The sequence below is a fragment of the Anguilla rostrata genome, chromosome 8, assembly GCF_018555375.3.
Source record: "Anguilla rostrata isolate EN2019 chromosome 8, ASM1855537v3, whole genome shotgun sequence".
In the NCBI taxonomy this organism is placed as follows: Eukaryota; Metazoa; Chordata; class Actinopteri; order Anguilliformes; family Anguillidae; genus Anguilla; species Anguilla rostrata.
In genome coordinates this window covers 17,970,748-17,997,880 of record NC_057940.1, presented here as the reverse complement: position 1 = coordinate 17,997,880, position 27,133 = coordinate 17,970,748, and the positions used below count along the sequence as shown (strand labels likewise).

Below are 27,133 nucleotides of genomic sequence, written 5' to 3'. Positions count from 1 at the left end.
GCAGTTCAGGCATTGATTGGTTGTGTCTGTGCACGGATTCAGCCTAGAAGAAGTGTGTTTTTAGTTTGACTGGAGCCTCTCCTCTCCAATCAGATTTGTGGATCATGCACTGACAACAAACAAAAGATCTAGCTAGCGCTAGCTAGCAATCTGCCCATGTCTGCTTTTAATCGTATCTTACTGATAATTTTTAAAAGACCTTCTGTTTACAATATTAATTGACTTGTTAGATAACTTCATTTCATTTGTTACCGTCCTAGCTGCTATTGTAACGTTATTATTTCATTGTATATTTTAATATATAAAACAGTTCGATCGCCATGTCCGGGCAGTCCTCGGGCTGTGGGTTTCTAATGTCGGTTGTTGTTCATGGGGATTTGGCTCTCAACGAGCAAGAAAAAGAGCTCAACCAACGACTCAGGCGTCTTTATCCAGCAGTAAATGAACAAGAAACCCCGCTCCCCCGATCTTGGAGCCCCAAGGACAAGTTCAGTTACATCGGTCTCTCCCAGAACAATCTTCGGGTGCATTATAAAGGTACGATTAGGGAATATGACATTTGTCCCTTCCCTGCTACTTATAAACACAAGCCTAGTAGCAGAAACATCGAGGATGACATTAGCTCGCTAATCACTCATTTCTAGCAGTGAAGTTACAGCATAGTTTAAAAATCAACAAGAAATGGAGTGTGGCCTCATAAATAGACTAACGTTAGCTAGTTAATCGAACTGTGGCATCTAACGTTGTGGCAACGTTACAGTTTCGAACAAGAGCAATAACTCAACTCTTGTCAATAGTTATTTTTCAGCAATGCTTTCTGACTGGTTTGCGTGGGATAGACTAGATACATTGTCTCATGAATTTAAGTAGCGAGCTAACAGGTTAACATTACATGGCACCTGGCCCATCCTGGCTAGTTTGCTACGCTTAGGAGTACAAAATGTTCTAGCTAGCTATTCAGAGCTGGCTAGCAGAATGGCTAAATTTCCGTTCATTTATTTATAACTTATTTATTATACGACTAACGTCGTAGTTTCCCATAATTCTTAAATCAACCACATTGAAGTATTTACTCGTAGCCGGTTTGTTAGGAAAATACATTGTGTTGCTACCCCGTGTCTGTACTACATATTATAGCTAAGTTAGCTAGTGAACAGTAGCTAGCGAGAGGCAGTGTGCTGCCCAATCCATTTTTTTCAGGATTACAGGTTACATAAACGTACAGCAGGCAACATGACAACTACGAAAACATCTGTTAGACAATGGATTCGAGCTTACAGCTAGTTAAAAGCAGTCAGCAAAGTCCTTTGTTTTTGGCTGAAGTTAAATTTACTAACATTTACTAATTTGTTACATTCGCTACGAATAAAGCTTGTATGACTCTGTCAACATCATTAACATTACATTAGCAGGTTCGCTATCCACAAAAATAGACAATAGAGCTAGATAGCAGCAATTATGATTGACGAGCTACCAATGCCTCGGCAGATCCACACTCAATATTTGCATGGACGCATTCGATGAACTGGAGCTGCGGTTTTTTTTTGTATTTGTTTTTTTTTAGCATGTCTTCATCTATTTTAGTTTCTGTAAGCAGAGAAACAAAATTTGGCGTTGGATCTAAGTGGATAATGAGCAGTGTCGTCGTGGAATGAAACTAGAAATGGTGCTTTATTGAAAGCGCATCAATTGCTATGTCAGAATAACAAAATAAACAGAGGGCAAGTTGAATGTGACTTGAAGATTTGCTGAAAAAATACCTTGAATAATCAATGGACAATGTAATGCTAACTAGCGGTAATTCATTTGGAATCGATCGTAGGCTACTAAACTGTAGGTAATAGTCTTAACAAAGAACCACTGCTATTACCACTGACTGTGTGGTGAGATCAGTGCTCTAGTGCAGCAATACAAGCTAGGCCTTAAAATAACAGGAAGGAGGGTGATTTTAGTCGTATAATATAGGCCTGTGAAAATGTTACAGCGCTGAGAGATATCCCATGAGTATTTAGAACAAATTATTTTAGAAAGCTAAATATTATATGTAATGAATGGAATTACGTGTACTGCTTTTTCACAACCGTTTTGAGCCTTACCAAATATTTCAAAGGTTGTCCATACTTTGTCTTTTTTCATGTGATATGCTTCAGAAGTTCTAGTCAGACTGGTTTTGCAAGTGGTGCTCTTCATTGATACTACATATGCTTACATACATGTCCTTATTTTCAAGTTTGTTGAATTTAGATTATTGACAAGTGGGCTTACATCTAAAACATATAAAAGCTGATATACAAAACTTAAGATTTAGCATAGCTAATTGTTTGTGTTGAGGTGAAATAAGACAATTTCAGAAGAATGATGATGTATCATTCAATTGAGATAAAATTACTTTCAGTCAAATTTTCTTTCTCCCCTCCCCCACACGCAAGTACATAAGAGTGATGTGTGTGTGGAGTACTTTGGGTGTGGAGGGAGTGGTGGTTGTTTTGCTGGTGTGTTGTGGAGTGTGTGGAATGAGTGCGCTGTCCTGCCATGGCCTCTCGGTGTACATAATCAACATATCCCAGAATGCCCTGCACTTGCAGCCCAGAATGGCCCCTTTTGAATACACTCTTGTCAGGTGGCTAGTTGGCTGGTCATCTTCTACAAGGATTTGTTTTATTCTTGCAATTTGCTTTATTTTGCGTGTGCGTGTGTTTGTGTGTGTTTTCAGTAAAGACTTTTTGAATATTGGAATCTCCTCAAACTCACATTTTCCTAACAAGGACTGGTAGGAATGAGGCATGTTTCTTTGGTTTTGATTGCTTTAATCTTTAATGCATTTTGACCTTTCTCCTCACAAGTTTTGATTTTCAATTTGACTGGGGTTTATAGTGTTGTGCTGTTGCTAACCTGGTTGACAACCAAGCTTTTTTCGTGATCTCATGCTGCTTTCTGGGTCACTGGATTTTTATGCACAGATTTTATCCTCAAGAATATGAGTCCCCTGTTTTATAGTTGGAAACCCAGGGGCATTGGGTTTTCAATTATATATAGATATTATTATAGAATTATATTCCATATTGTTCTCTTGAGCCTGAAAGAAGAATAATGCAGAGGTCATTCCCAACCCTCTCTGCCATTTGCTTGTAATTTTTCAGTTCAAGAGGCCCATTCCACCCCTCATTGACTCATACCAGTGACAGGTGCGAAGAAGCCTCTTTTTTCTTGAGCAACATATGTTCATAACACGGATTGGATTCACTGGCTCACTTATTTTTGTTATCAGGGTACTCAGAACTGCTGACCTGCGATTTATAACTCCCTGGGCAAAGAACAAGGTCAAACCACCTATGGGAATACTTCAGTCTTCACAGGCTGTGCTTCTGGTCTAAATAGCATGTGTTCAGTGCTGCTGTGGATAAGGGACAGGTATGGTGCTATGGGACAAACATGTTAGGTCCAGGGAGCCTGGAACATCGACATGTCTATACTTGTCCAACTTGAACAACCATCAGAATGGCATGGCTTACATCATAAGGCATCTACAAAATAGCCTAAGGGCATAGATGGTGTAATATAATATTTTTTGTCTGCCATAATGCATATAGTTCTCAAGAGGTCACCTAGGGTCACCCACTGAGCATACTCCGTCAAAGGAAAATGTTTGTATGCATATGCTAATTGGCAGGCATTGTCGTGAGGTCAATTATTTATTGCATTGCTGATTGTCCTTGAGGTTTTACTTGCCAATGCCTTCATTTTCCATTTGCTGTGTATACTGAATGTCTACTTAGCTTATTGTGTCATGTGTGTTACAAAATATGCCTTTTATAATAGGGGGTATTTATAGCTAACGTTTCAAAAGGAAAGAATAATGCTGTTGGTGGTGTCTATGGCCCCTGTAGGATGTGCATAGAGATTTTCCTCTTATCATGTGAGACACGGAGGTAGCCCCATCTTTCAAGGTCTGCTCAGCAGAGAAAGCCAGCCATAGAGCATCATACATTTATACCAGGGAAATGCACTTCAGAAAGTAGTTCCAAGCAAAATAAGATTAAGCTAATTTTTTGAAGAATAACTGTGCACTGTCTGCTTTAGAATAACTTGAAGTGTGTTTTCTTGCATTGCACCAAGGGCCCACTTTCTGGTTCTTTATTTCAATACTGGGCCCAAATTGTTTTAATGGTTTTCACTATAAAGTGACCAATTTGATTATTGTTATTATTATTATTATTGTTGTTGTTGTTGTTCGCCAGCCTGAAATTGTGTTGGGGTCAGGGTGGTGAATAATAGGCTGTGGCAGGGCTCCCCTCAATGTTGTGAGAAGCTCATATAAACTATCTTTCTTAGCTAGCAGTTTTAGGTAACTGGGTTACATCACGATTCAATCGATACACTAAGGGAACTAAATTTTCATATCTACACCTAATCCCCTCCTTTTCTCCCAGGTCACGGAAAGACTCCAAAAGATGCAGCCTCTGTACGAGCAACGCACCCCATCCCAGCTGCCTGCGGGGTCTATTACTTTGAAGTCAAAATCGTCAGCAAAGGACGAGATGGGTAAGGGGACCCATCCATGCAATATGAAGCACTGTCAGAGCTTGCTTATGGCTTCCTGCAGATTGAAAAATGAAAGTTAACTGAATGAGCAGCATAAACCAATTTATTTAATTTTATAGAATACGTAGCTGTGTAGAATGGAGTGCAGTGGAGAGCAGGCAGTGAAGTACCATTCAATATACACCATTGAGCCACTTTCAGTTGAAGACTGGGGATTTCAGTTCATAAATATATTCTGTGTGTTTTTAATGCAATGTTTACTAAATTAAAGTAGAAAGATTTTTAAGGTTGTGATGCAAGTTTGTGATCTTTTATGCCAACAAAGTTTTATGATTTTATAAAATTAAAAACTGCTGTGCATTAATTGATGGAAAGAATGGAGTTTGCAATGTTATTTTTAACGGGTATTGGCTTCAAACTCCAGTCCTGCAGGACTGCACTGTCAGGTTTTTGTGGCTTCCTTTCAATTTATTAAGGCCTTGAAAACAAGGTTTGTGAACTCTTGTCCCATTACTTACTTAATCACTTAACTGCTGAATTTAAAAACCAGCTGATGCTGTGGCTCTCTAGTGACAAAGTTTGAGATCCGGATATGATGCATCTTTATGTATGAGTCAAGAAGTGAGCTAGACAACCAGGTCTGGCTGCTTTGTAGCCCCAAGGACTGCCACACAAATTTAAGATTTGTCCACCCCCTGCCTTCATTACTGCAGATCAGACAGATTATAAGTGAAGCCCTGCAGCACGGTGACTCTCCTTAGCCAACTCTCAAGGCAGTTGTCTGTAGTGGACCTCAGGAAGAATGGTAGCTGCTACCTTGGTATTCATATACAGTGAGCTCCAATAATGTTTGTGAAAAAAACTTCTTTTTTTTCTTGATTAGCTTTCACACTTTTCTCTTGCCATCAATTTGATACAAGTGAATCTTGATCTCATCTGACCTCACAACATAGTGTTCTGCATCTTGCAGTGTAGCTTCTGTAGTTCTGTTCATGAAGTCTTCTGTGGACAGTAGTCTCTAGCAAATCCATGACATGCCTCCGGGAGACTGCTTCTGCTCTATCAGACAGATGTTTGGGGATTTTAACTTCATTATGGTGATCTTGGTTGGATTCGTTCTTCGTTCATCAACTGTAGAGGTCATCTTTGGCCTACTAGGCCCTTTGTGACTACTGAGCTCACCAGTGCTCTCTCAATGACAAGCAAACAACTCATGTATGGCTTCTGCAAGGGTATTAGTATTTCTGAAGTATCTGATAAATCCTTGAACTGCCTACCAAACTCTTTCTTAGGGTGCATGTGTGGGTGTAATAATGTAAGTCTAATTATAACAAGGCTTCAGCCTTTATTGGACACAAAATGTAATTGGTACATTCATGGCTGATACAGATGGTGGATGATGTTCCACATTGCTCCAGAAGACAGGGAAAATGACACTGAAGGCCTTCGCCAGCAGAAAGTCACAGCTTTGTATGCACGTGGTTGTCCTTTTTCAGGGTTCCCACTCGTCCTGGAAAACCTGGAAATTTATCGACTAGTTTTCTAGTCATGGACAACACCTGGAAAATGATTAAATTGACAAAATGTCCTGGAAATATTTGTGAGGTCCTGAAAAATTGTAGGCTAGACTATAAGTCAAGCTATTACACAGTATATTTAGAGCTGAGATTGCATATTTTTCTGTATTTTTTCTGTATTTTTCTCTGCTTTTCTCATTTTTATTAGCTGCTAAGATTACACACGGCAGCACAAAGTTTTGAATGGTTATGGTACTTGCACATTTCCCCCCCACCCCACGGTCCACCACCGGCTTTGGGCTACCATTGTCCTTGTTTCATGTCTGTAAGTCTAAAGCTTGATTTGTACTTCTGTGTCGAATCTACGTAGAGCCTACGCAAGTGGCGTACGCCGTTGCGAGCATTTATACTTGTGCGCTGGTCTGTCTGCGTCGCTCTGCAATACACCGCCAAAACGCGACGCCAAAATGCGTTGGAGGAAGTGCGATGCTACCAAGTGGACCAATCACAGTTGTTGCGGTCTGCGTCGCCGCGACGTGTAGTTACATTTCTGGGGAGGTGCACGTCAGGCTACGGCATAGGCTATGGCGTAGGGAACGCGACCATGCCGTACCTACGGCGTAGATTCAACGCAGAAGTATAAATCAGGCTTAAGTCATGGAAATTGTCCTTGAAAAGTCCTGGAAAATGATTTCCTAAAATGAGTGGGAACCCTGCTTTTTATTTCTGACAAATTTTTGAGTTTGTTTTTGATGGAAAGCCATCTCACAAAGTGGATCATTTTGATAGTTGCAATAAGTGGTTCTGTTCCAAAACAATGATATTTTTATGAAATTATTCAAATTAACATCTTGCTCTTGCTCTTTCAGATATATGGGAATCGGTCTCTCTGCCCAAGGTGTTAACATGAACCGACTCCCAGGTAAATTTGCATTGGCTTCTGACTGCTGTTCGCATGTACGTGCATGTGTATGTGTGTGTTTGTGTATGTATGAATGGACCTGTTCTTGTATATTCTGTGAATGGCTGTGTGTGCCTGTTGTTCTGTGTATCTGCGCCAGTCTATTGTGTGTGTGTAGTAATGCATATTTGTCCATTTGTGTGCACCTTTATGCATGTATGTGCACATGCTTGTGTGTGAGCACACCTGCCTATGTGTTGTCTCTGGGTGTGTCTATATAGTCATTCTCCCTCAGGACTGATGCAATGCTTGAAGGGTGAAATTGGGGCCAAGGCCATGCATTTACAATATTTCCAGCAGGGGGCACAGGAAGGAGCAGACCTCCTCCCACTTGATGACACACTAATTGATGGACAGGCCTTCTCTTGAACAGCAACCTCTGAAATTCCGTTTCTCATTGCTAAACCCCAGTGCAGATCATGGTGTGAGATAACGAATGCATAGCAGCCATGAGTCGTTCTCAGCTGATGCCCCATCTTTGTACATTAAATATCTTTGTGCGCTTGGCTAACAGCCTAAATCCATTAGTCATACTCACAATTGTATTTAGTACTTATTCTGTAAGTATGTTGTAACTGTTTTAGTTGCATAGTGGCATTTCCCTCACACAGGAGTTGGCCATAACACCCTTGGGTCTAGAGCCCTGACCATTGTATCTCACATCTGACCGTTCATGGATCTGACCCCCTACTTGTGGAATTGTGAGATATGAGGCGGCTCTGTATTTGATTAGTAATGCCTGGCCAGCCTTGAATAAAAAGACATGAGTGTTGTTTTCATTTCATGCCTTGATCTTTCAGTTGGTTTCATCAGATTTCTGATATTGTATCAAATGTTGTCTTCAAAATGCCTTTCAAATGGATTCTAACTGCAGTTGCTCCGGGTTTGGTGCAATGTAGTCGTGAAGATTGAGCTGCTTTTTTATAGTTTCACAATCGTTTTGTAAGGATTTGTGTAACACATTTACTCATTTTGGCATTGTAAACTGTAGCTTCACAAATTAATATTTCACTGTCCAAATGCATGGACACAATACATGTAACTGCCAAAAGGAAGCGCTTGAGTAAATGAACGATACAATTGAAAGCAGGTGCTTCCACACTGGTGTGGTTCCTCATGGTTGTGTACTGTATAAAAATGCTGAGTAGGCCCAGTTGCCCATTATTTTGGCTGCCATTGTTTAACGAGGAGATCTCAGTGACTTTGAAAGAGGGGTGGCTGTTGGGGCACATTTGACATTACATTACATTACAGGCATTTGGCAAACGCTCTTATCCAGAGTGACGTACAACAAAGTGTATAACCATAACCAGGAACAAGTATGATGAAAACCCTAGAGAGAAGTACCGGTCCAAGTGCAGGGAACAACCGCATAGTTCAACTTGGACCCTGAAGGTTGAACTGATTAACACTAACACAAACGAGAACAGCAACAACGCAGTCTATGGAAAAATACAAGCAGTAGTTAAGACAGGTGCATTAACTAAGTCACCTACGAAACAGCTACCTAGTTACAACCCTAAGCTTACAGTCATTTAAGAGATTACAGGGAGGTAGGGAGGGATGGGGAGAGGTGCAGCCTGAAGAGGTGAGCCTGAAGACATGAGTGTTGTTGAACTTTGGTGATGTTCCCGGAACAGTGGCTGAGGTGGTGTTGGCATTGAAGTTTGAGGGAAAGACATCATTAGCTATGGGCAACTGTGGTGGAAAGCTGATAGTCCTCGACCTTGATATCCATGCCATGGTCCAATTTGCAAGGCAAAACAGACAAACAACTCTGAATCAGTTGACTGCAAATATCTACCTAATTGGCAGGATTGTTTGTTTGCTGAACAGGTTACCCTACAGGGTTGGAGTCCTGATCTATGTGATCACTTCTGGCACTACGATCTTTACTTCACTCTAGTGTGTTTCTTTTGCACCTCTGCACCTTGAACTAATGCACTTGTTGTACGTCGTTCTGGATAAGAGCGTCTGCTAAATGCCTGTAATGTAATGTAATGTACGAGCAGGCAGTTTCATCAAGAAACGGTCTGTCGAGAACTTTACTGAGAGGGGGTACTACTGTTGGCGTTTCCATTACTTTGTTAATTACCGGTACCCTACATTATACAAGTCCAAAATTAAAACATTTTTGATGATTGACATTTTAAAAGCTTCAGTCGTGTAAACAGTGGTTCAAGGTTGAATTGTAAATATGTCCGGTAGTAGACAGCAGCATTTTCTAAGATGAATTGCAGTTGCCATGTTGGTTTGCATTTTAACAGCACACACATGGGTAAGGCCAATGTTTTTGCTTTGGTGTGACATGGTGTGACCATCTTTATGTGGCTTACTTGTGCTTTTGTCATTTTCCTTCAGGTTGGGACAAGCATTCATATGGGTACCATGGTGACGACGGCCACTCTTTCTGCTCCTCGGGGACCGGGCAGCCATACGGTCCAACGTTTACCACAGGCGACGTCATCGGCTGCTGTGTCAACCTAATCAACAACACATGCTTCTATACAAAGAATGGCCATAGTCTAGGTAACAGCTTCAATATACCCTTTACTACAAAGAGAACTAAAGCAACACCTGCTGCTATACAGAGTTAACACAACTGCTGTTATACAAATGTTTAATACGTGCTCCTCTGAAAAAAATAACAGTGAAGCTGTATGTTTTATTTCACTCAGACCCCAGAAACATGCATACTATATGACAATTTTTGCTAAATGAATACTTTGTGCAAAAAATTAAAAAAAATTACTGACACCTCACTCTATTTGCATGCAAGAGCTCAACTGGAATTCCATCCAAATACTGTAAAATCTGTTCTCACAGTGGTGTTGTAAATTGTGAGTAGATTTTGATAGAATGTGTGCATTCTTTTTTGATTGTGAAGTAGATGATTGACGGCCATTGTTTTGGTTCTCATCATCATATTTTCCACCCAATGATCATGTTTCCAGAGTGTGCATTTTACTTGTGAGTGTGTGGTTTTTTGTGGGATTGTCTTTAAATAGACTGAATGAGGCAAATCCAGAGAACATGAACAGTTTCTTTTAATCAAAACGGTGGCTGTTTCCTGTAGCAGTCCTCTTGTCTGCATAGACAGAGACAGGAGAAAAAGATCTGCCATTAAGGTCAATGCTAATCTATTTACTGATGTCTTTTCCTTCACTCTTTGTCTTCTAGGTATTGCTTTTACAGATTTACCGGTAAGTGTCTCATTAGATTTGTATTTCTGGGTTGAAGCAATTCTAATTAAAGCTTTCAGAGATGCAGCAAATGCTGGACACACTGTCTGCATTATCCACTCTGTCGATCCACGTGACAGCAGAGTTTGATCCAGTTTTTATTGTTTTTCATTTAGCAAGTGTGATAATGGAACTGCATGGACTGAATCCCCAGGTCTTGCATGAAGATTCCATAGAACAGAATTCATTTTCCAACATTTGTTGATTTGAAATAATAATAATCATCACCTTCATGCCTCCTAATGCCTGCCAGTGACTGCGCTACATTGATATGGTTGTGTTCACAGTTAAACAAAGTCAAAAGCAACACAATAGTAAAAATGGCTACAGTGGTACTTTAATTCATTGTTAGTTTGGTCTCCAAGACATTAACATTGTTGGTATTGGTTTTCTGGGAAAGAATTTGTTTATTCTTGCAGTTAGAACTGCCACCTGAAGTAAAGGTAGGCAAGGAAATAAACACACCTTGTCCTTCATTCTTGCCAATCATTAAAATATTTTTTTTATGTTTACTATCTCATGTTATTCAATATTTCGCACCATTCAGTGTTCATGTTCCTAATAGAGAGATGGATTGTTACTGCATTTTGATTGATCCTTATTTTTCTACAGTAACGGTATATTTCAGGTTACTTCCCATGCAATTGGTATTGGAAAAGCAAATACTGACATACCGTTAATAATATGAAAATAATTTTTTTGTGATATTTTGTCCATATTGCCCAGCCCTACTGTATTGTATGTAACTGTAATTGTATTTTAACTTCAAAAGTACATAATTGCCATGAAGACTTTGAAAGCAGAAGGCCACAGGATTGATTTTGCACCCTGGAGCCATTCTCTGAAACGTTCTTTGGCTGCCATAAATGTAAAAGAGCGTCCATGTAGAAGAACCTCCTCATAATCAGTTTTCCCCATGTGTCAAACCCCTTCCCAGCCCAACCTCTACCCCACGGTGGGGCTACAAACTCCGGGGGAGGTTGTGGACGCTAACTTCGGCCAGCACCCGTTCGTCTTTGACATTGAGGACTACATGCGGGAGTGGCGGACGAAGATCCAAGCCCAGATCGACAGGTTCCCTATTGGGGAGCGCGAGGGTGAATGGCAGTCCATGATCCAGAGGTCAGTCCACCCACCCAAATACCATGAATGGTCATCATTTTATGATTCTTGAAGACATTCTCTGTACTCAACATTGCACAAGAATGTTTGGGCTCGCTTCACAAATGGAAAGTTCTTATCCCTAAATTGCTTTATAAATAATAGCTTTAAGTCCTTTAGGTGTTTCAAGAGGAAACCAAGTGAAAGTGTTTACCTGGACGTACAAAGCATACTCTGGTTACAGCAGATTGCTTCATGCACTTTCCTTGGGGTCCTCACCTTCCTCACAAAGGAAGCCTTAAAACCACAATAGTACACCTTTACAGTCTTTCCTGTCCATCCTACAGAATGGTGGCATCATACCTGGTGCACCACGGCTACTGCGCCACAGCCGAAGCATTTGCCAAATCCACGGACCAGGCTGTGCATGAGGAGCTCGCCTCAATCAAGAACAGACAAAGTAAGCTGGGGTAAAATGGGTGGGCCATCTCTATCTTTTCATTTTATTTTATATTGCCGTCTAGTGACCATGTAGTCCGGGGATGCGCGGCTTACCCAAAAAGGCTGATGTGGAGGCATGTTTTTTTTAAGCCCAGCATTATGACATCTGATTGTACATATCAAGGTCTTGATTGAAGACCATGATTAGTTAATTAGTTTTATCTGTTTTAGCTGGGCTAAAACAGAAATTTGCTCCCACACTAGCCCTTTTAGGATAAGATTGCACACCCCTCATCTTGTCAACTGGGCATCTGCAATCTGCCTGTGCAGCTGATTAAGTTTAGTCCTCCGACACAGTGACTCTGCTGGTCAGCAGGTGGACTGTAGAGTGAGCATAAGCTGTTGGCAGCTGGTTGCTCATGCTTAGGCTGCATACTCCCGAATTTACGGAGAGTGGGACTGCAGTGGTGGAACAGGCCTGCAATTACATTTGGGCATCCCAGCCTGGGTTGAAAAACACATTGCCTGTCCTAGTGTGTGTCCTAGTCCTTAAGGAATGTAACGTGCCCCTGTTATACGAAAACATTACGTATGACTTACAGCATGTACGTGCTATAAACAGTTTTCTTTTCCCCCTTCAGAAATCCAGAAGCTGGTGTTGTCGGGTAGAATGGGAGAGGCTATAGAGACGACACAACAGCTTTATCCCAGCCTGCTAGAAAGAAACCCCGATCTTTTATTCATGCTGAAGTAAGTTCGATGATCAGACATTTTAAGGACGCCGTGCCAGTGCGATTGCTGTCTGGCTGGCTTTGATTCTGGTCTCTGCTGTTGGCAGGTGTATGTGAATCTGAAAAGTATATTGCAAATGAGCATGCATACAGACATGCGGTGTATCTGCTTTGAATGTAAAATGCACTAAAGGCAAGTATTCAGTTCTCAGTCCCTTGTCTGGCTTGGATTGATGTCAACTCTCCAATGTACCATGTGCAGTCAAGGGAATTTTTTCATGACATTGCTTCACCTACTGCTCATGTTATCCTTCTAAATGTTTCTCTTGATTTGTCTGTTGATATGAAAATGGTGTTGATCTAAAATTCTTCCCAATGGGCAGAGTACCTGCTCTGTATGCATAGACTGTTTAAATGCAAGGTGACTGCTCTCAGTGTTCCTTCCTGCTCTGGGTAATGAGTTCTGCTTGTGGTTTAAACTGTTCTGTAGTGGAATTTTCAGGTCAACAAAGCGCTATGATTACATTATTTATTTCACCTTTTTCAGCCAGACTTGCATAGCCTACATTTGTACAGGTTGTCCTTTTATAATGATGGATACCTGCAGAAGTATGTCAGTGTAAGCTCCTTGCCCAAGGGCAGAACACCACTAAATCTGAAACATTTTGGTTGCAAAGCCCTCATTAAACACTACGCCACATTACTGCCCCAAAGTTTAGTGCTAGGTGCAGAGAGTCTGGCATATTGGGCTGGCAGGCAGTACTAATCCATCACAGAGGGGTGAGTACAGGCTGAGTGTGGTGTGCTAAGCCCTCCCCCCCCCAACAGGGTGCGGCAGTTCATTGAGATGGTGAACGGCACGGACAGCGAGGTGCGGTGCCTGGGGGGGCGGAGCCCCAAGTCTCAGGACAGTTACCCCGGCAGCCCCCGGCTCTTCAGCAGCCCCACCCTGAGCCCCAGCCACAGCGCCAGCATACACAGCCTGGCGTCCCCCGCCAAGCCCAGCAGCTCTCAGTCCTACCTGCCAGGTAGGCCCACCACGCTGTACGACCGGGTCACGCCTGGATCACGGCTGGTTCATCCTTAGGCCGTAGCTGCATCATGGCTAGGTCATACTGCGTCTGGGGCACAGCAATGTTATTGACGGCTGGGTCACGTCGAGGTCATTCCTGATTTTTGCTGTGGTACTGCCTGGATTATGGCAAGATCACGGCTGAATTGTGGCTGGGCTCTGTGACTGGTCATAGGCATGGTTGTCACGTATTGTTGCACACAACATGTACTCACCTCTGAATGCACCGAGATGCACCATTCAGAGTCAGTCAGTGTGTGTTTTCAGTGAAGAGAAAAGCAAATCCTCTGTATGGTCTACTTTCAGGTACATGCTTGAGCTTTGTGATTTAAGGATTAGAATGCTTCAGAATTTTAGTTGACCTGAATACTTCATTTTTATCCCCAAATGTTTATTAGTATTCTAATGATTCTAGACTAATAGATCTAAAGTCAGATTTATTAGATTCTAAATTCAGTTTAACTGTAACTTTGTGAAGAACTCCAGCAGTAGGTACATAGAGGCTCTTTTAACGGTCTGCTTGTGGTCTTTTTGTTGTTGCGAGCTCTCGGGTGACACCCCACTTCCTGCTGCCTTTAGGTTTCGACAGCAGTTGCAGTAATGGTGTGGCATCCAGCAAGCCCCACCCCCCACCTCACAGTCACAAGCAGTCACCCCCCAACCTCTCCAACGCAGAGCTCAACAGCATCAACAGTGCCAGGAACCAGCAAGCAAACAGCTGCACCAGGTGAACCTGCTCAGACAATTCACACTGTAAACACAGAGAACTGGCACAGTGCTGAACACACTGAGTATGTTGAGCACACTGTATTAAACACACAGCTGAGAGGTGTTTTCAATGCACACTTCTTTGAGCATTGAAGACAGCAAACATGGTGCATTGATCATTCACTGTTTCACGTGCTCTTGTTTTAACACAGGGCATGAATTATATATCGACTCTACCATATGTTCTCTGAATACAGTCGATTTGTACCAAAAACAAACCAGACTGATTACAGTACTAGTACATTTATCATATGACCAAGTTCATTATGGGTGTCTGTTCTTGATACCATTTATAATATTGGGGTTGAGAGTACCATATTTATTTCTTGGTGTGTGTCAGAGAAATGACTTTCTGTGGCGTACTCTCCAGCAACGATGTGGACATGGAGGTGGAGCACTATAGCAATGGGGTGCCAGAGTCCTCATCAAATGGCTTCCTGAATGGCTCCAAGCACGAAGCAGAACTGGAGGAATGCGATGTGGAAATGGGTGAGATCTGGGCGTAGCTGGTGCTCACTTTGAGCCCCAGATTGGCTTGTATTCTGCCGGTTTCTTAACTAAAGCTGCTGTAGTCAACTTTCTCAACAATCACAATGTTGTGAAGGGAAAGAGACACAACCCCACCCCCCTGCTTCTCCACACACCTTGTCATTATTTCTAGCTACGACTCCTCAGCAAGCAGGATTACAGGATTACAGATTGGTATAGCTGCAGTAGAAATGTCAGCACCAAGAGTCCAAACAATGGAATCTGTTTTGTTGTTGCTGAGATTACCGATAACGTAAAAAAAAATATATATTTTCAGCGTTTTGGTAGTTAATGAAGTGATGTTTTCGTAACTGATAAATAAAGGAGAAAATTCAAAAAGGAGCTAACCTTTCAGCGAGCCAGGTTTACTTGAACACTACAATTGACAGTGATGGCTGCCTGAATTATGTAGCTAGCCAGTTTCTGTAAAAACCCCAGATATGTAAACATATGCTGTACTTTGTACTAGTCCCGCACGTGGCTAGCCAGACTCAGGCTACATGATATGTTTCTCCCACCGATCCTTTGGCCATTTGGTGGTCAAAGGATCATAAATCTTGCTACATCTAGGACTGTCGTGCTGAGTTTGTGTAATGTCAGTCTGAACCAGGCATTAGCTGACTACAGCTGACAAGCAGGGTTCTAGTCAGTTATATACATAATTCCTGGTTTTAAGATGCAGAATTTGAGGGTATGAAGACAGTGTATGGTGCTGGAATTCTCTCACAGCAGCTGTCTATGATAGCAACCAATTAAGCACGACTGTTCCCCAATATCTTTATAAAAAGTTTTCCTACTGCAGCTTTAACAACATAACGAGGCCTCAGGGTTCACGCTGAGGCTAATTAAGAAGGTGGCAGCAGATTGTTGATTGGGGGACTGAATGGAAGTGCACCCCTGTGGTTCCAGGCACCCCTCCTTTGTTGAGTGTGGCCCACTGCTTGCCTCTGTTGTTATACCTGTGGGCTTTGAGTGGGTTCAGTCGGAGTGATTCTGTGGGCAGACCCTGGCTGTCGATTGATACCCCTTCCCATGTCGTGTGACCAGAGGTGGAGTCCAGCCAGCCGCGGCGGCAGCTGTGTGGGGGCAGCCAGGCGGCCATCGAGCGCATGATCCACTTTGGCCGCGAGCTGCAGAGCATGAGCGAGCACCTGCGCCGAGAGTGCGGCAAGAACTCCACCAACAAGAAGATGCTGAAGGTAATCCCAATCCCTTGATGGCTAATTCCTTCCTCCTAAACCCCAGATTAAGACTAGAGGTCACCTCTCACACTCCAGGTGTGATGAGCATAGATAATCCACACTTCAGCGGATATGCTTTACACAGCATGTATAATCTGGCGCCACATATCTCTACCGCCCCCTGTTGGTAGCTTCCTGGCCCTGCACACAGGTCATCTTGTGGGTAGATGGATGTTGGCATTTTGCTCAGACCTTTTCAGAATTTAGCAAGTTTTTGGTTTTGTAACTGATAGGTCACAGAACCATAATGAATGTCCAGCAGAAGACGGTCCAGTGAAATTAAGCCTCCTCTCAGTTGACTGACTCCTGCTACCTGCATGTGATAATAAAAATGGGTTGTGATTATTGTTATTATTATTATTATTATTATTATTATTATTATATTAGTTCTTGCTGATAATAAGTTGAACATATTTGGTTCATTGTTTATATACATGGATGGTTGCTTATGAACTCAGAAAAACGCTTTCCATCATGTCTGCTGTATGAAGCTGCTTCCATGCTCCCAGAATACGTGAATACATTTTATTTGCAAGATCCAATGTATTACCAGTGAAAATGGTGAATTTAGTCAGTTATTTTGGCCTCATATGCAAGGTTTAAGTATTGATTTCTTGAATATGACGTTTCTGTTCTTATTCTGAAAAGCAGCACATACATTCATTTAAAAAAAAATTATTATGCACACAAATCAACTTAAGTGAAAACAGTCAGGTTCCATAGGATAGATGGCCTCACTCCTTTAGATCAGATTTACGTACGTTCCAGATTCTCTTTTTTATTAGCGTAAAGGCATACTATGCAGGATTTTTTTACTTGAAAATATTATCAAATAACCATGCTAAAGCATATCTATGATGCGCTGGCAATATCTGTCTTTATGCACTTTATGCACAACTTTACCTGTATTTGTATTTTGCGCGTGGCGCTTTTTTCTGTGTGGGGAGGGGTGGGTGTGGCTACGGATCCTGTGTTTTGGGATCAGATCTCAGCGCAATGTTTGTTGCTAGCTATCTAGCCGCTGCAATGGCCCAAGTATAGTGAAGCAAAAAAGACCAACTGACTGGGCTCATTCAATCATTTCGGGATTGCTTTTCCTCGGTGTCGTTAGCTGAAGTTCGCCAAGGGGTTGAAAAGCAACGCGAAGTTCGCTTGTTTTTTGTTGAACCTGTAAGTAACATTACATCTCGCTATCCAGCCAGGGTTGGCAATCGTCTGTATTTTTTACCGGAAATTTATTTTTTTTAATTATATGTCCGGTTATAGTGGTTCCAAGTAATTGATGTGAGAAATGTACGGAAGTTTAATGAATTCACGTGTCTGTGACTTTTCGGATAGCCTACACTCTCGCATAATTAAAAATTAATTTGGTTACATAAACAATATTGACTAACAAACTAATATTAAATATACATTTCCACAAACTGTATATTAACACGGTAGTTGCATCATAATATAAAAAATGTTTTAGTATCTAAAATTTTGATTACTGGTATGCCAATACTGTGAAATGTGTATATACACGGTTTGTTTAGGGTTAAGTTGGTAGATCGCCGTGTGCTCATCTGTCAGTGGTTGCTCTCTTGGTTCTTTGAAGCCACAGCCATCTCATTAAATGAAGAGGATGTACTTTTCTTCTTGTCTACACAGGATGCATTTAGTTTACTGGCCTATTCAGACCCCTGGAGCAGCCCGGTTGGGTATCAGCTGGACTCCATACAGAGAGAGCCTGTCTGTTCCACCCTCAACAGTGCAATATTAGGTAAGGCTTTTTTGTGTACAGTTTCTGTATGAGAGTAAATCTATTGAATGCTGAAAAGCCAGTGAGGGATCAGCTAACGAAAAAAGGAAAAGGTGCATTTGCAGTTAAGCGGCTGGTTGGAGAATTCCCAAAGTGCTTACTCAGTAAAGGTGCCTGCCACAAGCGTAGACCCGGGGGCTGATTATCTCAGCTCAGAGGATAAGCTATGTCCTTAGCCGATTATGTCTTCAGTGGTGGAACACCATTGGCCTTGTTCTGTTAGTGATAGGGTGCGTTTAAATAATTCCTTGGGTTACTGCTTTGTTGGCTCTTCACAGCCAAGAGATACGTGCTCCCAAACTAGAACCAGTTGACACTAGTGAGACCTAATACCTCTCCTCAGATCAGCTTGTACTTCGTAAACTGTCAATCACTGGCTCACCGGTGAGTGCATCAGTGGAGCGCTGCTTCCACAACCACCAATTCCACAGCAACAGTTTGAGCAGTGCAGGTGCTGATGCCGAACTGGGAAGAGAAGGGGGAAAAAAAAACAGTTTGTCTCTCAATCAGCATCTGCTGCTGTAATTCTTCAGAAATGACTATAGGCCTAGTACACATGAAAAATGTAATGGTTGGAAAACAAGCAAGTTGCTATAGACGAAGGTTTCTTTTTTGGAAGACTGATTTTATTATGTTGAAATGAAGAAGACTGCCTCAGCATTTCAGCTGCATAAGAGCTTCATAATGCCTTAGCTGATGTTTGCTCTTCATTTTCAGTTATTAAATTTGTCAGAAATATTTTTTATCATGTAACTGCCGGAGGGCAATTAAATTCAACTGGATGAAGTTTGGGACAGCTGTTTTCTGGGAAAGAAATATGACCTTAGCATTCAGTGTGAATCTAATGAGAATGAAGTTAAGTTTCTAGGCTAGACAAGAATTTGAAAATGAATCTCAGGGAAAGTGTTTGGTTGGACACACAAAGCGCATTCTGTCTTTACAAAACAGATGTGTAAATATTTGTATTATCCAACCACAAGCATTCCACAGCATGTAAAATGTGACGGATAGTTAGCTTAGGAGCCATCATTGATGCTCTTTTTGTGTATTTGTTTATTACCACATAATGGAATATTAATAGGATGTATGTCGGATGCATCACGGACATGTAAGTTCAGCCCCTGAAATGTAGTACATGCTAAACCATCCTGTGGTGGTGTATCATTGGACCTCTGTTTGAATTTATTGTCCGGCAGTCACTTATAGGTTCTGTACCAGCAATAGTATAATGATTATACATCTGTAGAAGTAATACATGTAGATCATTTTGTTGTAATAGCGCATAGTTTTATTGACCAAAAGTATCTGGACACCACTTATTCTGAGGCTGTTTTTCATGGTTTAGGCTAGGCCCCTTTTAGTTCCAGTGAAGGCAAATGTTAATGCTACAGCATACAATCGCATTCCAGACGATTCTGCACTTCCCCAACAATTTGGGGAAGGCCCTTTCTTGTTTCAGCATGAGTGCCCCTGGGCACGCTGCAAGATCCATATAGTTAAACTATGCAGTTGTTCCCTGCACTTGGAAGGGTACTTCTCTCTAGGGTTTTCGACACACTTGTTCCTGGTTATGGTTATGCACTTGGCATTTGGCAGACGCTCTTATCCAGAGCGACATACAACAAGTATGTCGTTCTGGATAAGAGCGTCTGCCAAATGCCTGTAATGTAATGTAATATAGAAATGTTTTTTTCAAGAATGGTGTGGAAGAACTTTACCTCAATACCATCCAACACGTTTTGGGATAAATTGAAAAGCAACTTCGCAGCAAGGTCTAATCGCCCAATCAGTTCCCATCCTCACTAGTGCACTTTTGGCTGGATGGAAGAAAATCCCTGCAGTAATGCTCCAACATCTAGAAAAGCCTTCTCAGAAGAGTGGAGGTTGTTATAGCAGCAAAAGGTGAACCAACTCCATATTAATGCCCATAATTTTGGATGAGATGTTAGATGTCAGGTGTCCACATACTTTTGGTCTAGCGTGGGATTCTGTACACTGGTAGTATCAGTACAACAATGTACACTACTTACACATAGTTGTCTGATGTTCTGTCTGTGTTCCCCCTCCCACAGAGACTCACAACCTGCCCAAGCAGCCCCCCCTGGCCCAGGCTGTTGGTCAGGTCTCCCAGTGCCTGTCAATCATGGCTCGCTCAGGGAGCGGCTCTTGTGCATTCGCCGCCCTGGAGGATTACCTGCACTAGCTATGCAAACCGGCCCGCCGGACGTTTGCAACACAAGTGGAGACGGATTTATTAAGCCAGAGAAAAATTACCTTGCATTTATTTATTTTATTTTTTTATTAATTTTGTTTGTTACTTACAGGGGACAGGCTCTGATTTGTCGCTCATCTCCTGTTTCCCAGTTTACAAGGCATGGTGCAAATGGCCATTACCACTCTTACTGTTTTCATTTTTGTTTTGCCTAATTAGCATATACAACTATATTTGTTGTTATTTTTGAAACCAGCAGTGAACACCCAATTTAGAAAAAGAAAAACAAGGCTTCAGTACTACAAATCCCTGTAAGTTGCATGGCGTTCGGCGGAACGTTTTATCGGACCACTCACATATGCGGTCGAGTGCAGTATATGTGTCAGCCTGTGTACATATATATATGAATATATATTTAAAACTTAATGGAATTATATTAACACAAGAAGTTAAAAAAAAAATATTTAGCTACCAAAAGTAAGAAAACCAAAAAAAAAAAAAACTTTTATTATAGAGATGCATCTTTTTGTGGTGGATATTTGTACGAACGCTTAGTGTAACCTATGCCATGGTCGCTGACAAATCCTTCAGTTCGAATGGCGAATTCCCTCTTTCCTCATTGATTTTTCCATGCCTCCCAGACAGCACACACATGGGAGAAGCAGGTTTGACGTGACGTGGCTTTGACCTTTTTTGTTTTATCGTTATCATCATTTTTTGGTCGTTTTTCCACCCCAATAACGTCAAAGCTTGTCCTCGAACCACAAACAACTCAGGAGCCCAGTGCCCTTCCTTGTTCCTGCGGTAAACGTCTGTAGTCATTGCAGGCCCAGTGTACTTTCCTGACCTCTTTCAGTGTTTGCTCCGTTTGTTTTTTTGGGCCTGCTCGGAACTTGTGGAACATTCCTTTGTGCGCCTCGCCATCGTAGAGGAGAAAAACAAAGGAACATAAAAAAAAGTATTGTCAACAGCACTGTGTGGTAATGACATTTACAATAAATTTTAAAAACCAAATGCCTAGGAAGACATTGTCAACCCTGTGCACTCTACATATTTTTACATGCTGCAGTGAGTACTGTTCTGCTCTGAGGAAAAACGGAAACAAAGTGTATCATCCCCATTAACTACCGATTAAAGTTTATTTCCATTGTCCGTTCCAGCATGAATTGTTTGATTTCTCTACCCTCTCTGTTGCACTGTACAATTGATGACTTCTCGGAGAACTCATTTCCTATCCTTCAGCTCTACCGGCACTCGGTCTCAGGGTGGGGATTTTAAAAACCTTTCAAGTCTGGCATGCAGCGCATCGAACATTTCCAAGCATCCCTTTGGCTTTTACATGGATTGAGGTTGTCTTTATGACTGTCTATGAAACCTGATTCACTTTTGTATCCCATTAATCTACTGTAGTACTTAATTGGTGGGGGGGTCCTATCTCATAAAAAATTGTACATTATTTTTGATATGTGCTTATGAAATAATTTCAAACCAATACAGCGCAGCCGTGTGCAATGTTTTTTTTTGTTTTTTGTTTTTTTACATTCAATTGTCAAACTGCTTGTGATTTTGAAGGAAAAAAAGCCAAGTATGGTTTGCTGTTCACAGAATTAAATGAACATAATGGAAAGCAAGTCCAGTCAGGCAGAGCTGGTTCTTGATATGCCAGTCTGGAGTTTTCAGAGCTATTGCATCCACAGAATGGTGAGAAAGTTTCAATGGATGCTGCAAACTATGGCTGGTTTGTCATTGCTGTGCAGTTTAATTTCATCACAGAATTAGGCATTCTATTTCTGCAAAACTGCTGACCAGTATTAAATCAGAAACAATCAGAATACAAATTACTTAATGAAATCAGTTTCTAAGGGTGCTTAATGGTTCAAGGGAATGGATTGTAGAGTAACACGCAACAGGCCAACATTACCATTGTGGCTGAAGGCAAGAGCCAGTGTTAATTTGACTAATGAAACAAATGGAGTGATCAGATTCTAGTAATTTGCACACACAAAACTTTTATTCTGCATCATCAAGTAAGAGATATCCATATGGGAAACGATCGTTGTCGCTTCCAGAAGTGTGTGCAATATAACCCTGTTATAGTACAAAACATGGTTTGAGGAAAACTTTATTTATACTTTACAAAAAATAAACAAGGAACAGAAAATGTTCCTCTCCAATAGTTTTGACAACATCATGTTACTTTCAATTTTGCAACATAGCTGCGGTTTGACCAGAAGATTGGTCATTCCTACAGAGGGCAGTATTGGGTCAACATGAGTCCGTAGCCCCACATTCCAGTCTGAGTGAGGGAGGACACTTGGGTGGAGCTCTCCACAGTGGCTCCGCCCCACCCTCAGCTCAGCCCCACCCCCTGCTTGTTCTTCCACCTCTTCTTGAACTTCTCTGCCTCCTCCTTCTTCTCTGCACCTGGAGAAATGGGCAAGAGGAGCCTCAGAACACTGAAGGAGAACTGTGCACTCGACACAGCAGAGGAAAGGCCAGTGACTCCAGAAAGAATGCTAAAGCCTCCAGTCCACAATAAACCCACATATGACCTCTAAACCATCTCTCTTCAATTATCAACATGTCATTTAATGTCCTGTTTTATGTATGAGATTTACTTAATATTACATTATTTAAATCTATATAACCACAGACCCCTCGAACCTGCAGATTTTCAGCTGTTCTTCTGAGAAATGGTGCCAAAGATAATGTGGATCTCTTTAGGGCAATAGGCTGTCCAAACTACAATGTGCATTCAATGATCTTTAAATTATTAGGATGGACCCTTATTTATGCTTTCCCATTTTATGGTATGGCCGATCCACATACCATAAAAGTCAGTGGATCTGCAGTGTATTCTGTGCACTGTGGTTCCTTTAAATAGGGATTCTCATACTCAGTCCTATTTACTAGATTTCTCCAACCACAACCGCAACCCCTGCAATATTACATGCTTTTAATTGTTCTTATTAGACACTTAATTCTTTTTGTTGGAGGTTTTTGCCTCTTAAAGCCATACAGACTCAAAAATAGCTATACATGCCATGAATACATGTCCGGTATTCACATTACAAAACTTTCAATATTAGAAACAATTGATTTATCTAATGTGCCATATAGCAAATGGTTCCTTTAGAAAGAACTTTCAAAATAACTCAAGTGACTATAGACTGACAGATGAAAATGGTGGGTTTCTAACTGCTGAAAGTGAGAATACCTAGAGTGGAAATGAGTTCAAAGGTAAAGCAGATAACAATGAGCCAAACCTGCATTGAGCCACGTAGGGGGGAAATTATGGAGGAACTTAAGCACTCTAAACTGATTGGGAGCAACAAAAACCATACACAGGGGGCCCAAGATAGAGTATGACAACCACTTTCTAATGTGAATCAGCCATATGGCTATGGTGTTGTGCCTCACAAAGATGACCATGCTCTACAAGCATCTGGTTTACCCGCGATTCATCCAGACTCACCCCACTGCTTGTCCACAAATTGTACGGCGGCGGTTTTGTTTAAGGCCCTCTTGTTTTGCAGTGAAAGAAGCTGATTGACTGAGAATGAGACAAGAAACAAATTAGAAAACCAAACAAATGTCATGTAGGAGGCATTTATCTAGCGATAGACAAAATTAATTGCATACTTGCTCCCTAGGAGCTTACAGCAGGCAACATCTGAACACACACAGATTTTCAACCCCGCTCCTGCCTAAAGCACCTTTTCTTGGCTAGCCACTACACCAAGGGCTAGCAGCTTAAACACACTTGTATGACTTCCCAGGCCTTTCATGTATGGCAAGGTGACACCCAGCTCCTCTGTCAAGTTGACCCAGCAGTTATGAGCATTCTGAGGGACTGAGTGTGATTGGTGCATCTGTTGTTGTCAGAGCTCTGGTTCTCACCTGTGGTTCTGTTGGCCCCCGGACCATACAGGCGGGACTGGATGAAATCGAGGGCGCTCTGCTGCTGCTTGCTGGACAGGGATTGGTCTTTCAATCTCATAACGCTACTGTTCCCCTTCAAGCTGATGGGTGGAACACATATTTACACTCAAAATACATGTGTATTCTTTAAAGACACAACAGAAATTACTGAGTTATAGGACCTATAGCATGTGTCTTCATAGACATCAGGTAGTTGTAAAGGTAGTTAAGTATCTGAAACACATGTTCTCCGTATTTGTTGTTCGGGGTAAGGTTGTCTCTTTAGAGATTGTGATATCACATAACATAACTAAAGACATAAAACTCCAAGTTTCGTATATACGAGTAAAACATACACACAGAAATAACTCAATATATATAGCTGGCCCATTCCTATAGAGGGTATGCATTGACGTCACTTTCCCACCGGAACACGTCCCCTCAGTCGGGACTGAGTGGCAAAACATGCTGCGACATGGCTGTCTTTAGTATAGGAAACAGCCAAACCGGGAGTAAAACAAACGATTATCTGCTTAAATTAAAGGCAGTTGGACTCGACAGTGATCCTTACAATTTACCAAAGAATCAGTGGTCCGTGGACATTCAACAAGAAATCGGAGCTATCTTTTTACAGACTGCCGAAAGCTAAAGAAAAGAGAAGCAAATGCATCGCTGCTATTCGCAGAAACAACTCGAATCCAGGCACTGAAACGTGGATTTGCGGTTGTTATTTTGTGTCAGGTATGTTGGATTTTTGGGTAAAATCATACCTTAATAATTTATATGCTTGGCTAGCTAATACGATCTAACCATCCCCCCTTTGTTTGTAGAACACAAGGCTCATCATCATGGATGATTTTTAATAAATGCTGACAAAAACTTCACAGTTACACAGAATATAAATGAAAGATGCTAAATATTTAATTGATGAGTAGTCAATACAGTACATAACTTAAGGTATGATTTTACCCAAAAATCCAACATAGCCTACCTGACACAAAATGACAACCGCAAATCCACGTTTCGGTGCCTGGATTCCAGTTGTTTCTGCAAATTGCAGCGATCCATCTGCTTCTCTTTTCTTTAGCTTTTGGAAGTCTGTAAAAAGATACCTCCGATTTCTTATTGAATCTATTTGTACAGTCAATCGCACAACCTTTCCCATTTTAGATGTTTTTTGTGTCTTCGGGGCATTCAAGCTGAATGCTAACGCTGTCACTCATAGTCTTTCTGCCACTCAGTGGGTGTAACCGCAGCACTTTCGCCTGCGGTGACGTCATGTGCATACCCTCCAGTACAGCACACAAGATGGGCATTCCTCAGTGCTGTTGTACACAGCCTTGGCAGACACTGATAATACATGATTGAGACACAGGTGAGACCTGTACCTAATCCTGCAGTTCTGGCTAATCTCTGGAGTAAACCATCACTTTACCTTCGTCTCTTCCGCTTCTTCTTCTTCTTCTTTGCCTCCCCCTTTTCTTCTACCCCATCTGTGTCTGATCCACCACTCTCCTCAACTCCAGAGGAGCTTGCCTCCTCTCCATCCCCTGCTTTTTCAGCTAGAAAACAAAGAAAGACCATAACTTCAGGAGTAATGGAGATGACTGATAAACAAGGCTGTAAGAGAAGTGCAAATCAAAAAGTTAATTCTAGGGCTGTCAACCAATTTGAAAAATAAGTTGTAACTGAATTAATCCATCAATTCATAAGCAAATTTCAAACCTGTGATTTAAAAAATAATAATAATTACAGCAATTGCAATCTGCAGGCCTTTTCTATTTTGACAAAAGCATTTAATTGCCATCATTCAGCCAGACAACGTTGATGTACGCAATTGCACTGCAGAACATGAAGGATATTCTGCATTTGCGAACTGCATATAGGTTCAATGTCATACCTTGAACTTTGGATGCCTTTGGCTTTCTGAAAGGAATAGAAGGAGAGAACCATTACTTATTTTAGACTATTGTGAAACTGAATTAACTATATTTTCATGTCCTTCTACCAGAAGTGCATTCGGGAACGCTTACTTTGGAATAGTAGAGTCTATTTCTTCCAGGATATCATCGGGGAGAAGCTTTCTTTTCTGTTAGGAGCAGATAAAAATAATAATGACAACAATACTATCATTACAATTTCGCTGATCAGACCAGTTATCCGAGAAAACGGACATATAACCTCTAGATTACATTTAGCCTATATACCGCAGGACAGGGGCAATCATGCATCAAAAGTGCCTTCTTACAGGTTACAACAGCAGGCTACAACGTCGTAAAATCTTGCGAATACAAACTCATTCACCAACATTACAAAAAACGCAGCACTCATTGCGTTACTAACCTTTATGCGCAGAACTTCGTAGTTACACATTGTGTTGAAAGGTAGCTAACTGTGCAATATTCTCATTGCCCATTTCGTTCTGAAATCGTACCTTTTGCTCCTGGAACAGTTCCTGCCTCTTTCTTCGTTTTTCCTTCAATAATTCTTTTTCTCTGGAAACAAATGACGGTTGTTAAAAGCAACCACCAAGCTAATTATTGTATCAAGCAACAAATGTATGAGATACTAGCCAACTCGCGAATATTATACTGCAAAGCACCTTCTTGCGGTATCAATGGCCTCTCGCATACTCCGTAAGGCCACCGCTTTAGAATCCTCGAATGTCACCTCTTCTGGGGCCTCATCGTCGTCCTCTTCGCTGGATGCGACTCCTAAATGTAAATTTTCTGTTATTTTCTTACTTTTTTGCTTACCCATTTGGACGCCTACTTTCCCATGCTGCTTTTTCGCCATCTTTAAATCAGAAACAACATCGTGAACTTTCACCTCACTACGATGTTGTTTTCACAGGCTACGATAGGCATGACTCCCTCTAGTGGCACGGGTGTTAATGTTCTACGACGACAGAGGTAAATCATATAATAACCATAGACTGTGTAAAAGTCGGTCATAACCATAGACCATATAAAACCGTTCTTACTTATGTGCAAATGCTATATATTTTAAGTACAACCCGTTGAGCTGGCAAGTGCTCATCTTAAGTTATTGTTCA

The 27,133-nt window shown here is 41.5% G+C and overlaps 2 protein-coding genes across 2 annotated transcripts; one reads left to right on the top strand and one right to left on the bottom strand.

Moving 5' to 3' along the window:
• Positions 1 to 22: 22 nt before the first annotated feature.
• ranbp9 (RAN binding protein 9) lies at positions 23 to 21,309 on the top strand. The gene is made up of 14 exons (XM_064346846.1): positions 23 to 537; positions 4,431 to 4,542; positions 6,929 to 6,981; positions 9,382 to 9,549; positions 10,201 to 10,223; positions 11,200 to 11,384; positions 11,711 to 11,823; positions 12,446 to 12,554; positions 13,364 to 13,563; positions 14,187 to 14,334; positions 14,746 to 14,864; positions 15,951 to 16,102; positions 17,795 to 17,906; positions 20,018 to 21,309. The coding sequence occupies exons 1-14, from the start codon at positions 321 to 323 to the stop codon at positions 20,146 to 20,148; spliced, it is 1,842 nt and encodes a 613-aa protein (XP_064202916.1). The 5' UTR covers positions 23 to 320; the 3' UTR covers positions 20,149 to 21,309.
• An 837-nt stretch (positions 21,310 to 22,146) lies between these two features.
• On the bottom strand, positions 22,147 to 26,898 carry nol7 (nucleolar protein 7). Its single transcript, XM_064346848.1, has 8 exons — positions 26,681 to 26,898; positions 26,513 to 26,573; positions 26,112 to 26,167; positions 25,979 to 26,004; positions 25,514 to 25,640; positions 24,058 to 24,179; positions 23,633 to 23,710; positions 22,147 to 22,581 (listed from the first exon to the last, which is right to left on the bottom strand). Exons 1-8 carry the CDS (start codon positions 26,872 to 26,874, stop codon positions 22,508 to 22,510), a joined length of 738 nt encoding a protein of 245 aa, XP_064202918.1. The 5' UTR covers positions 26,875 to 26,898; the 3' UTR covers positions 22,147 to 22,507.
• Between the last annotated feature and the right edge of the window lie 235 nt (positions 26,899 to 27,133).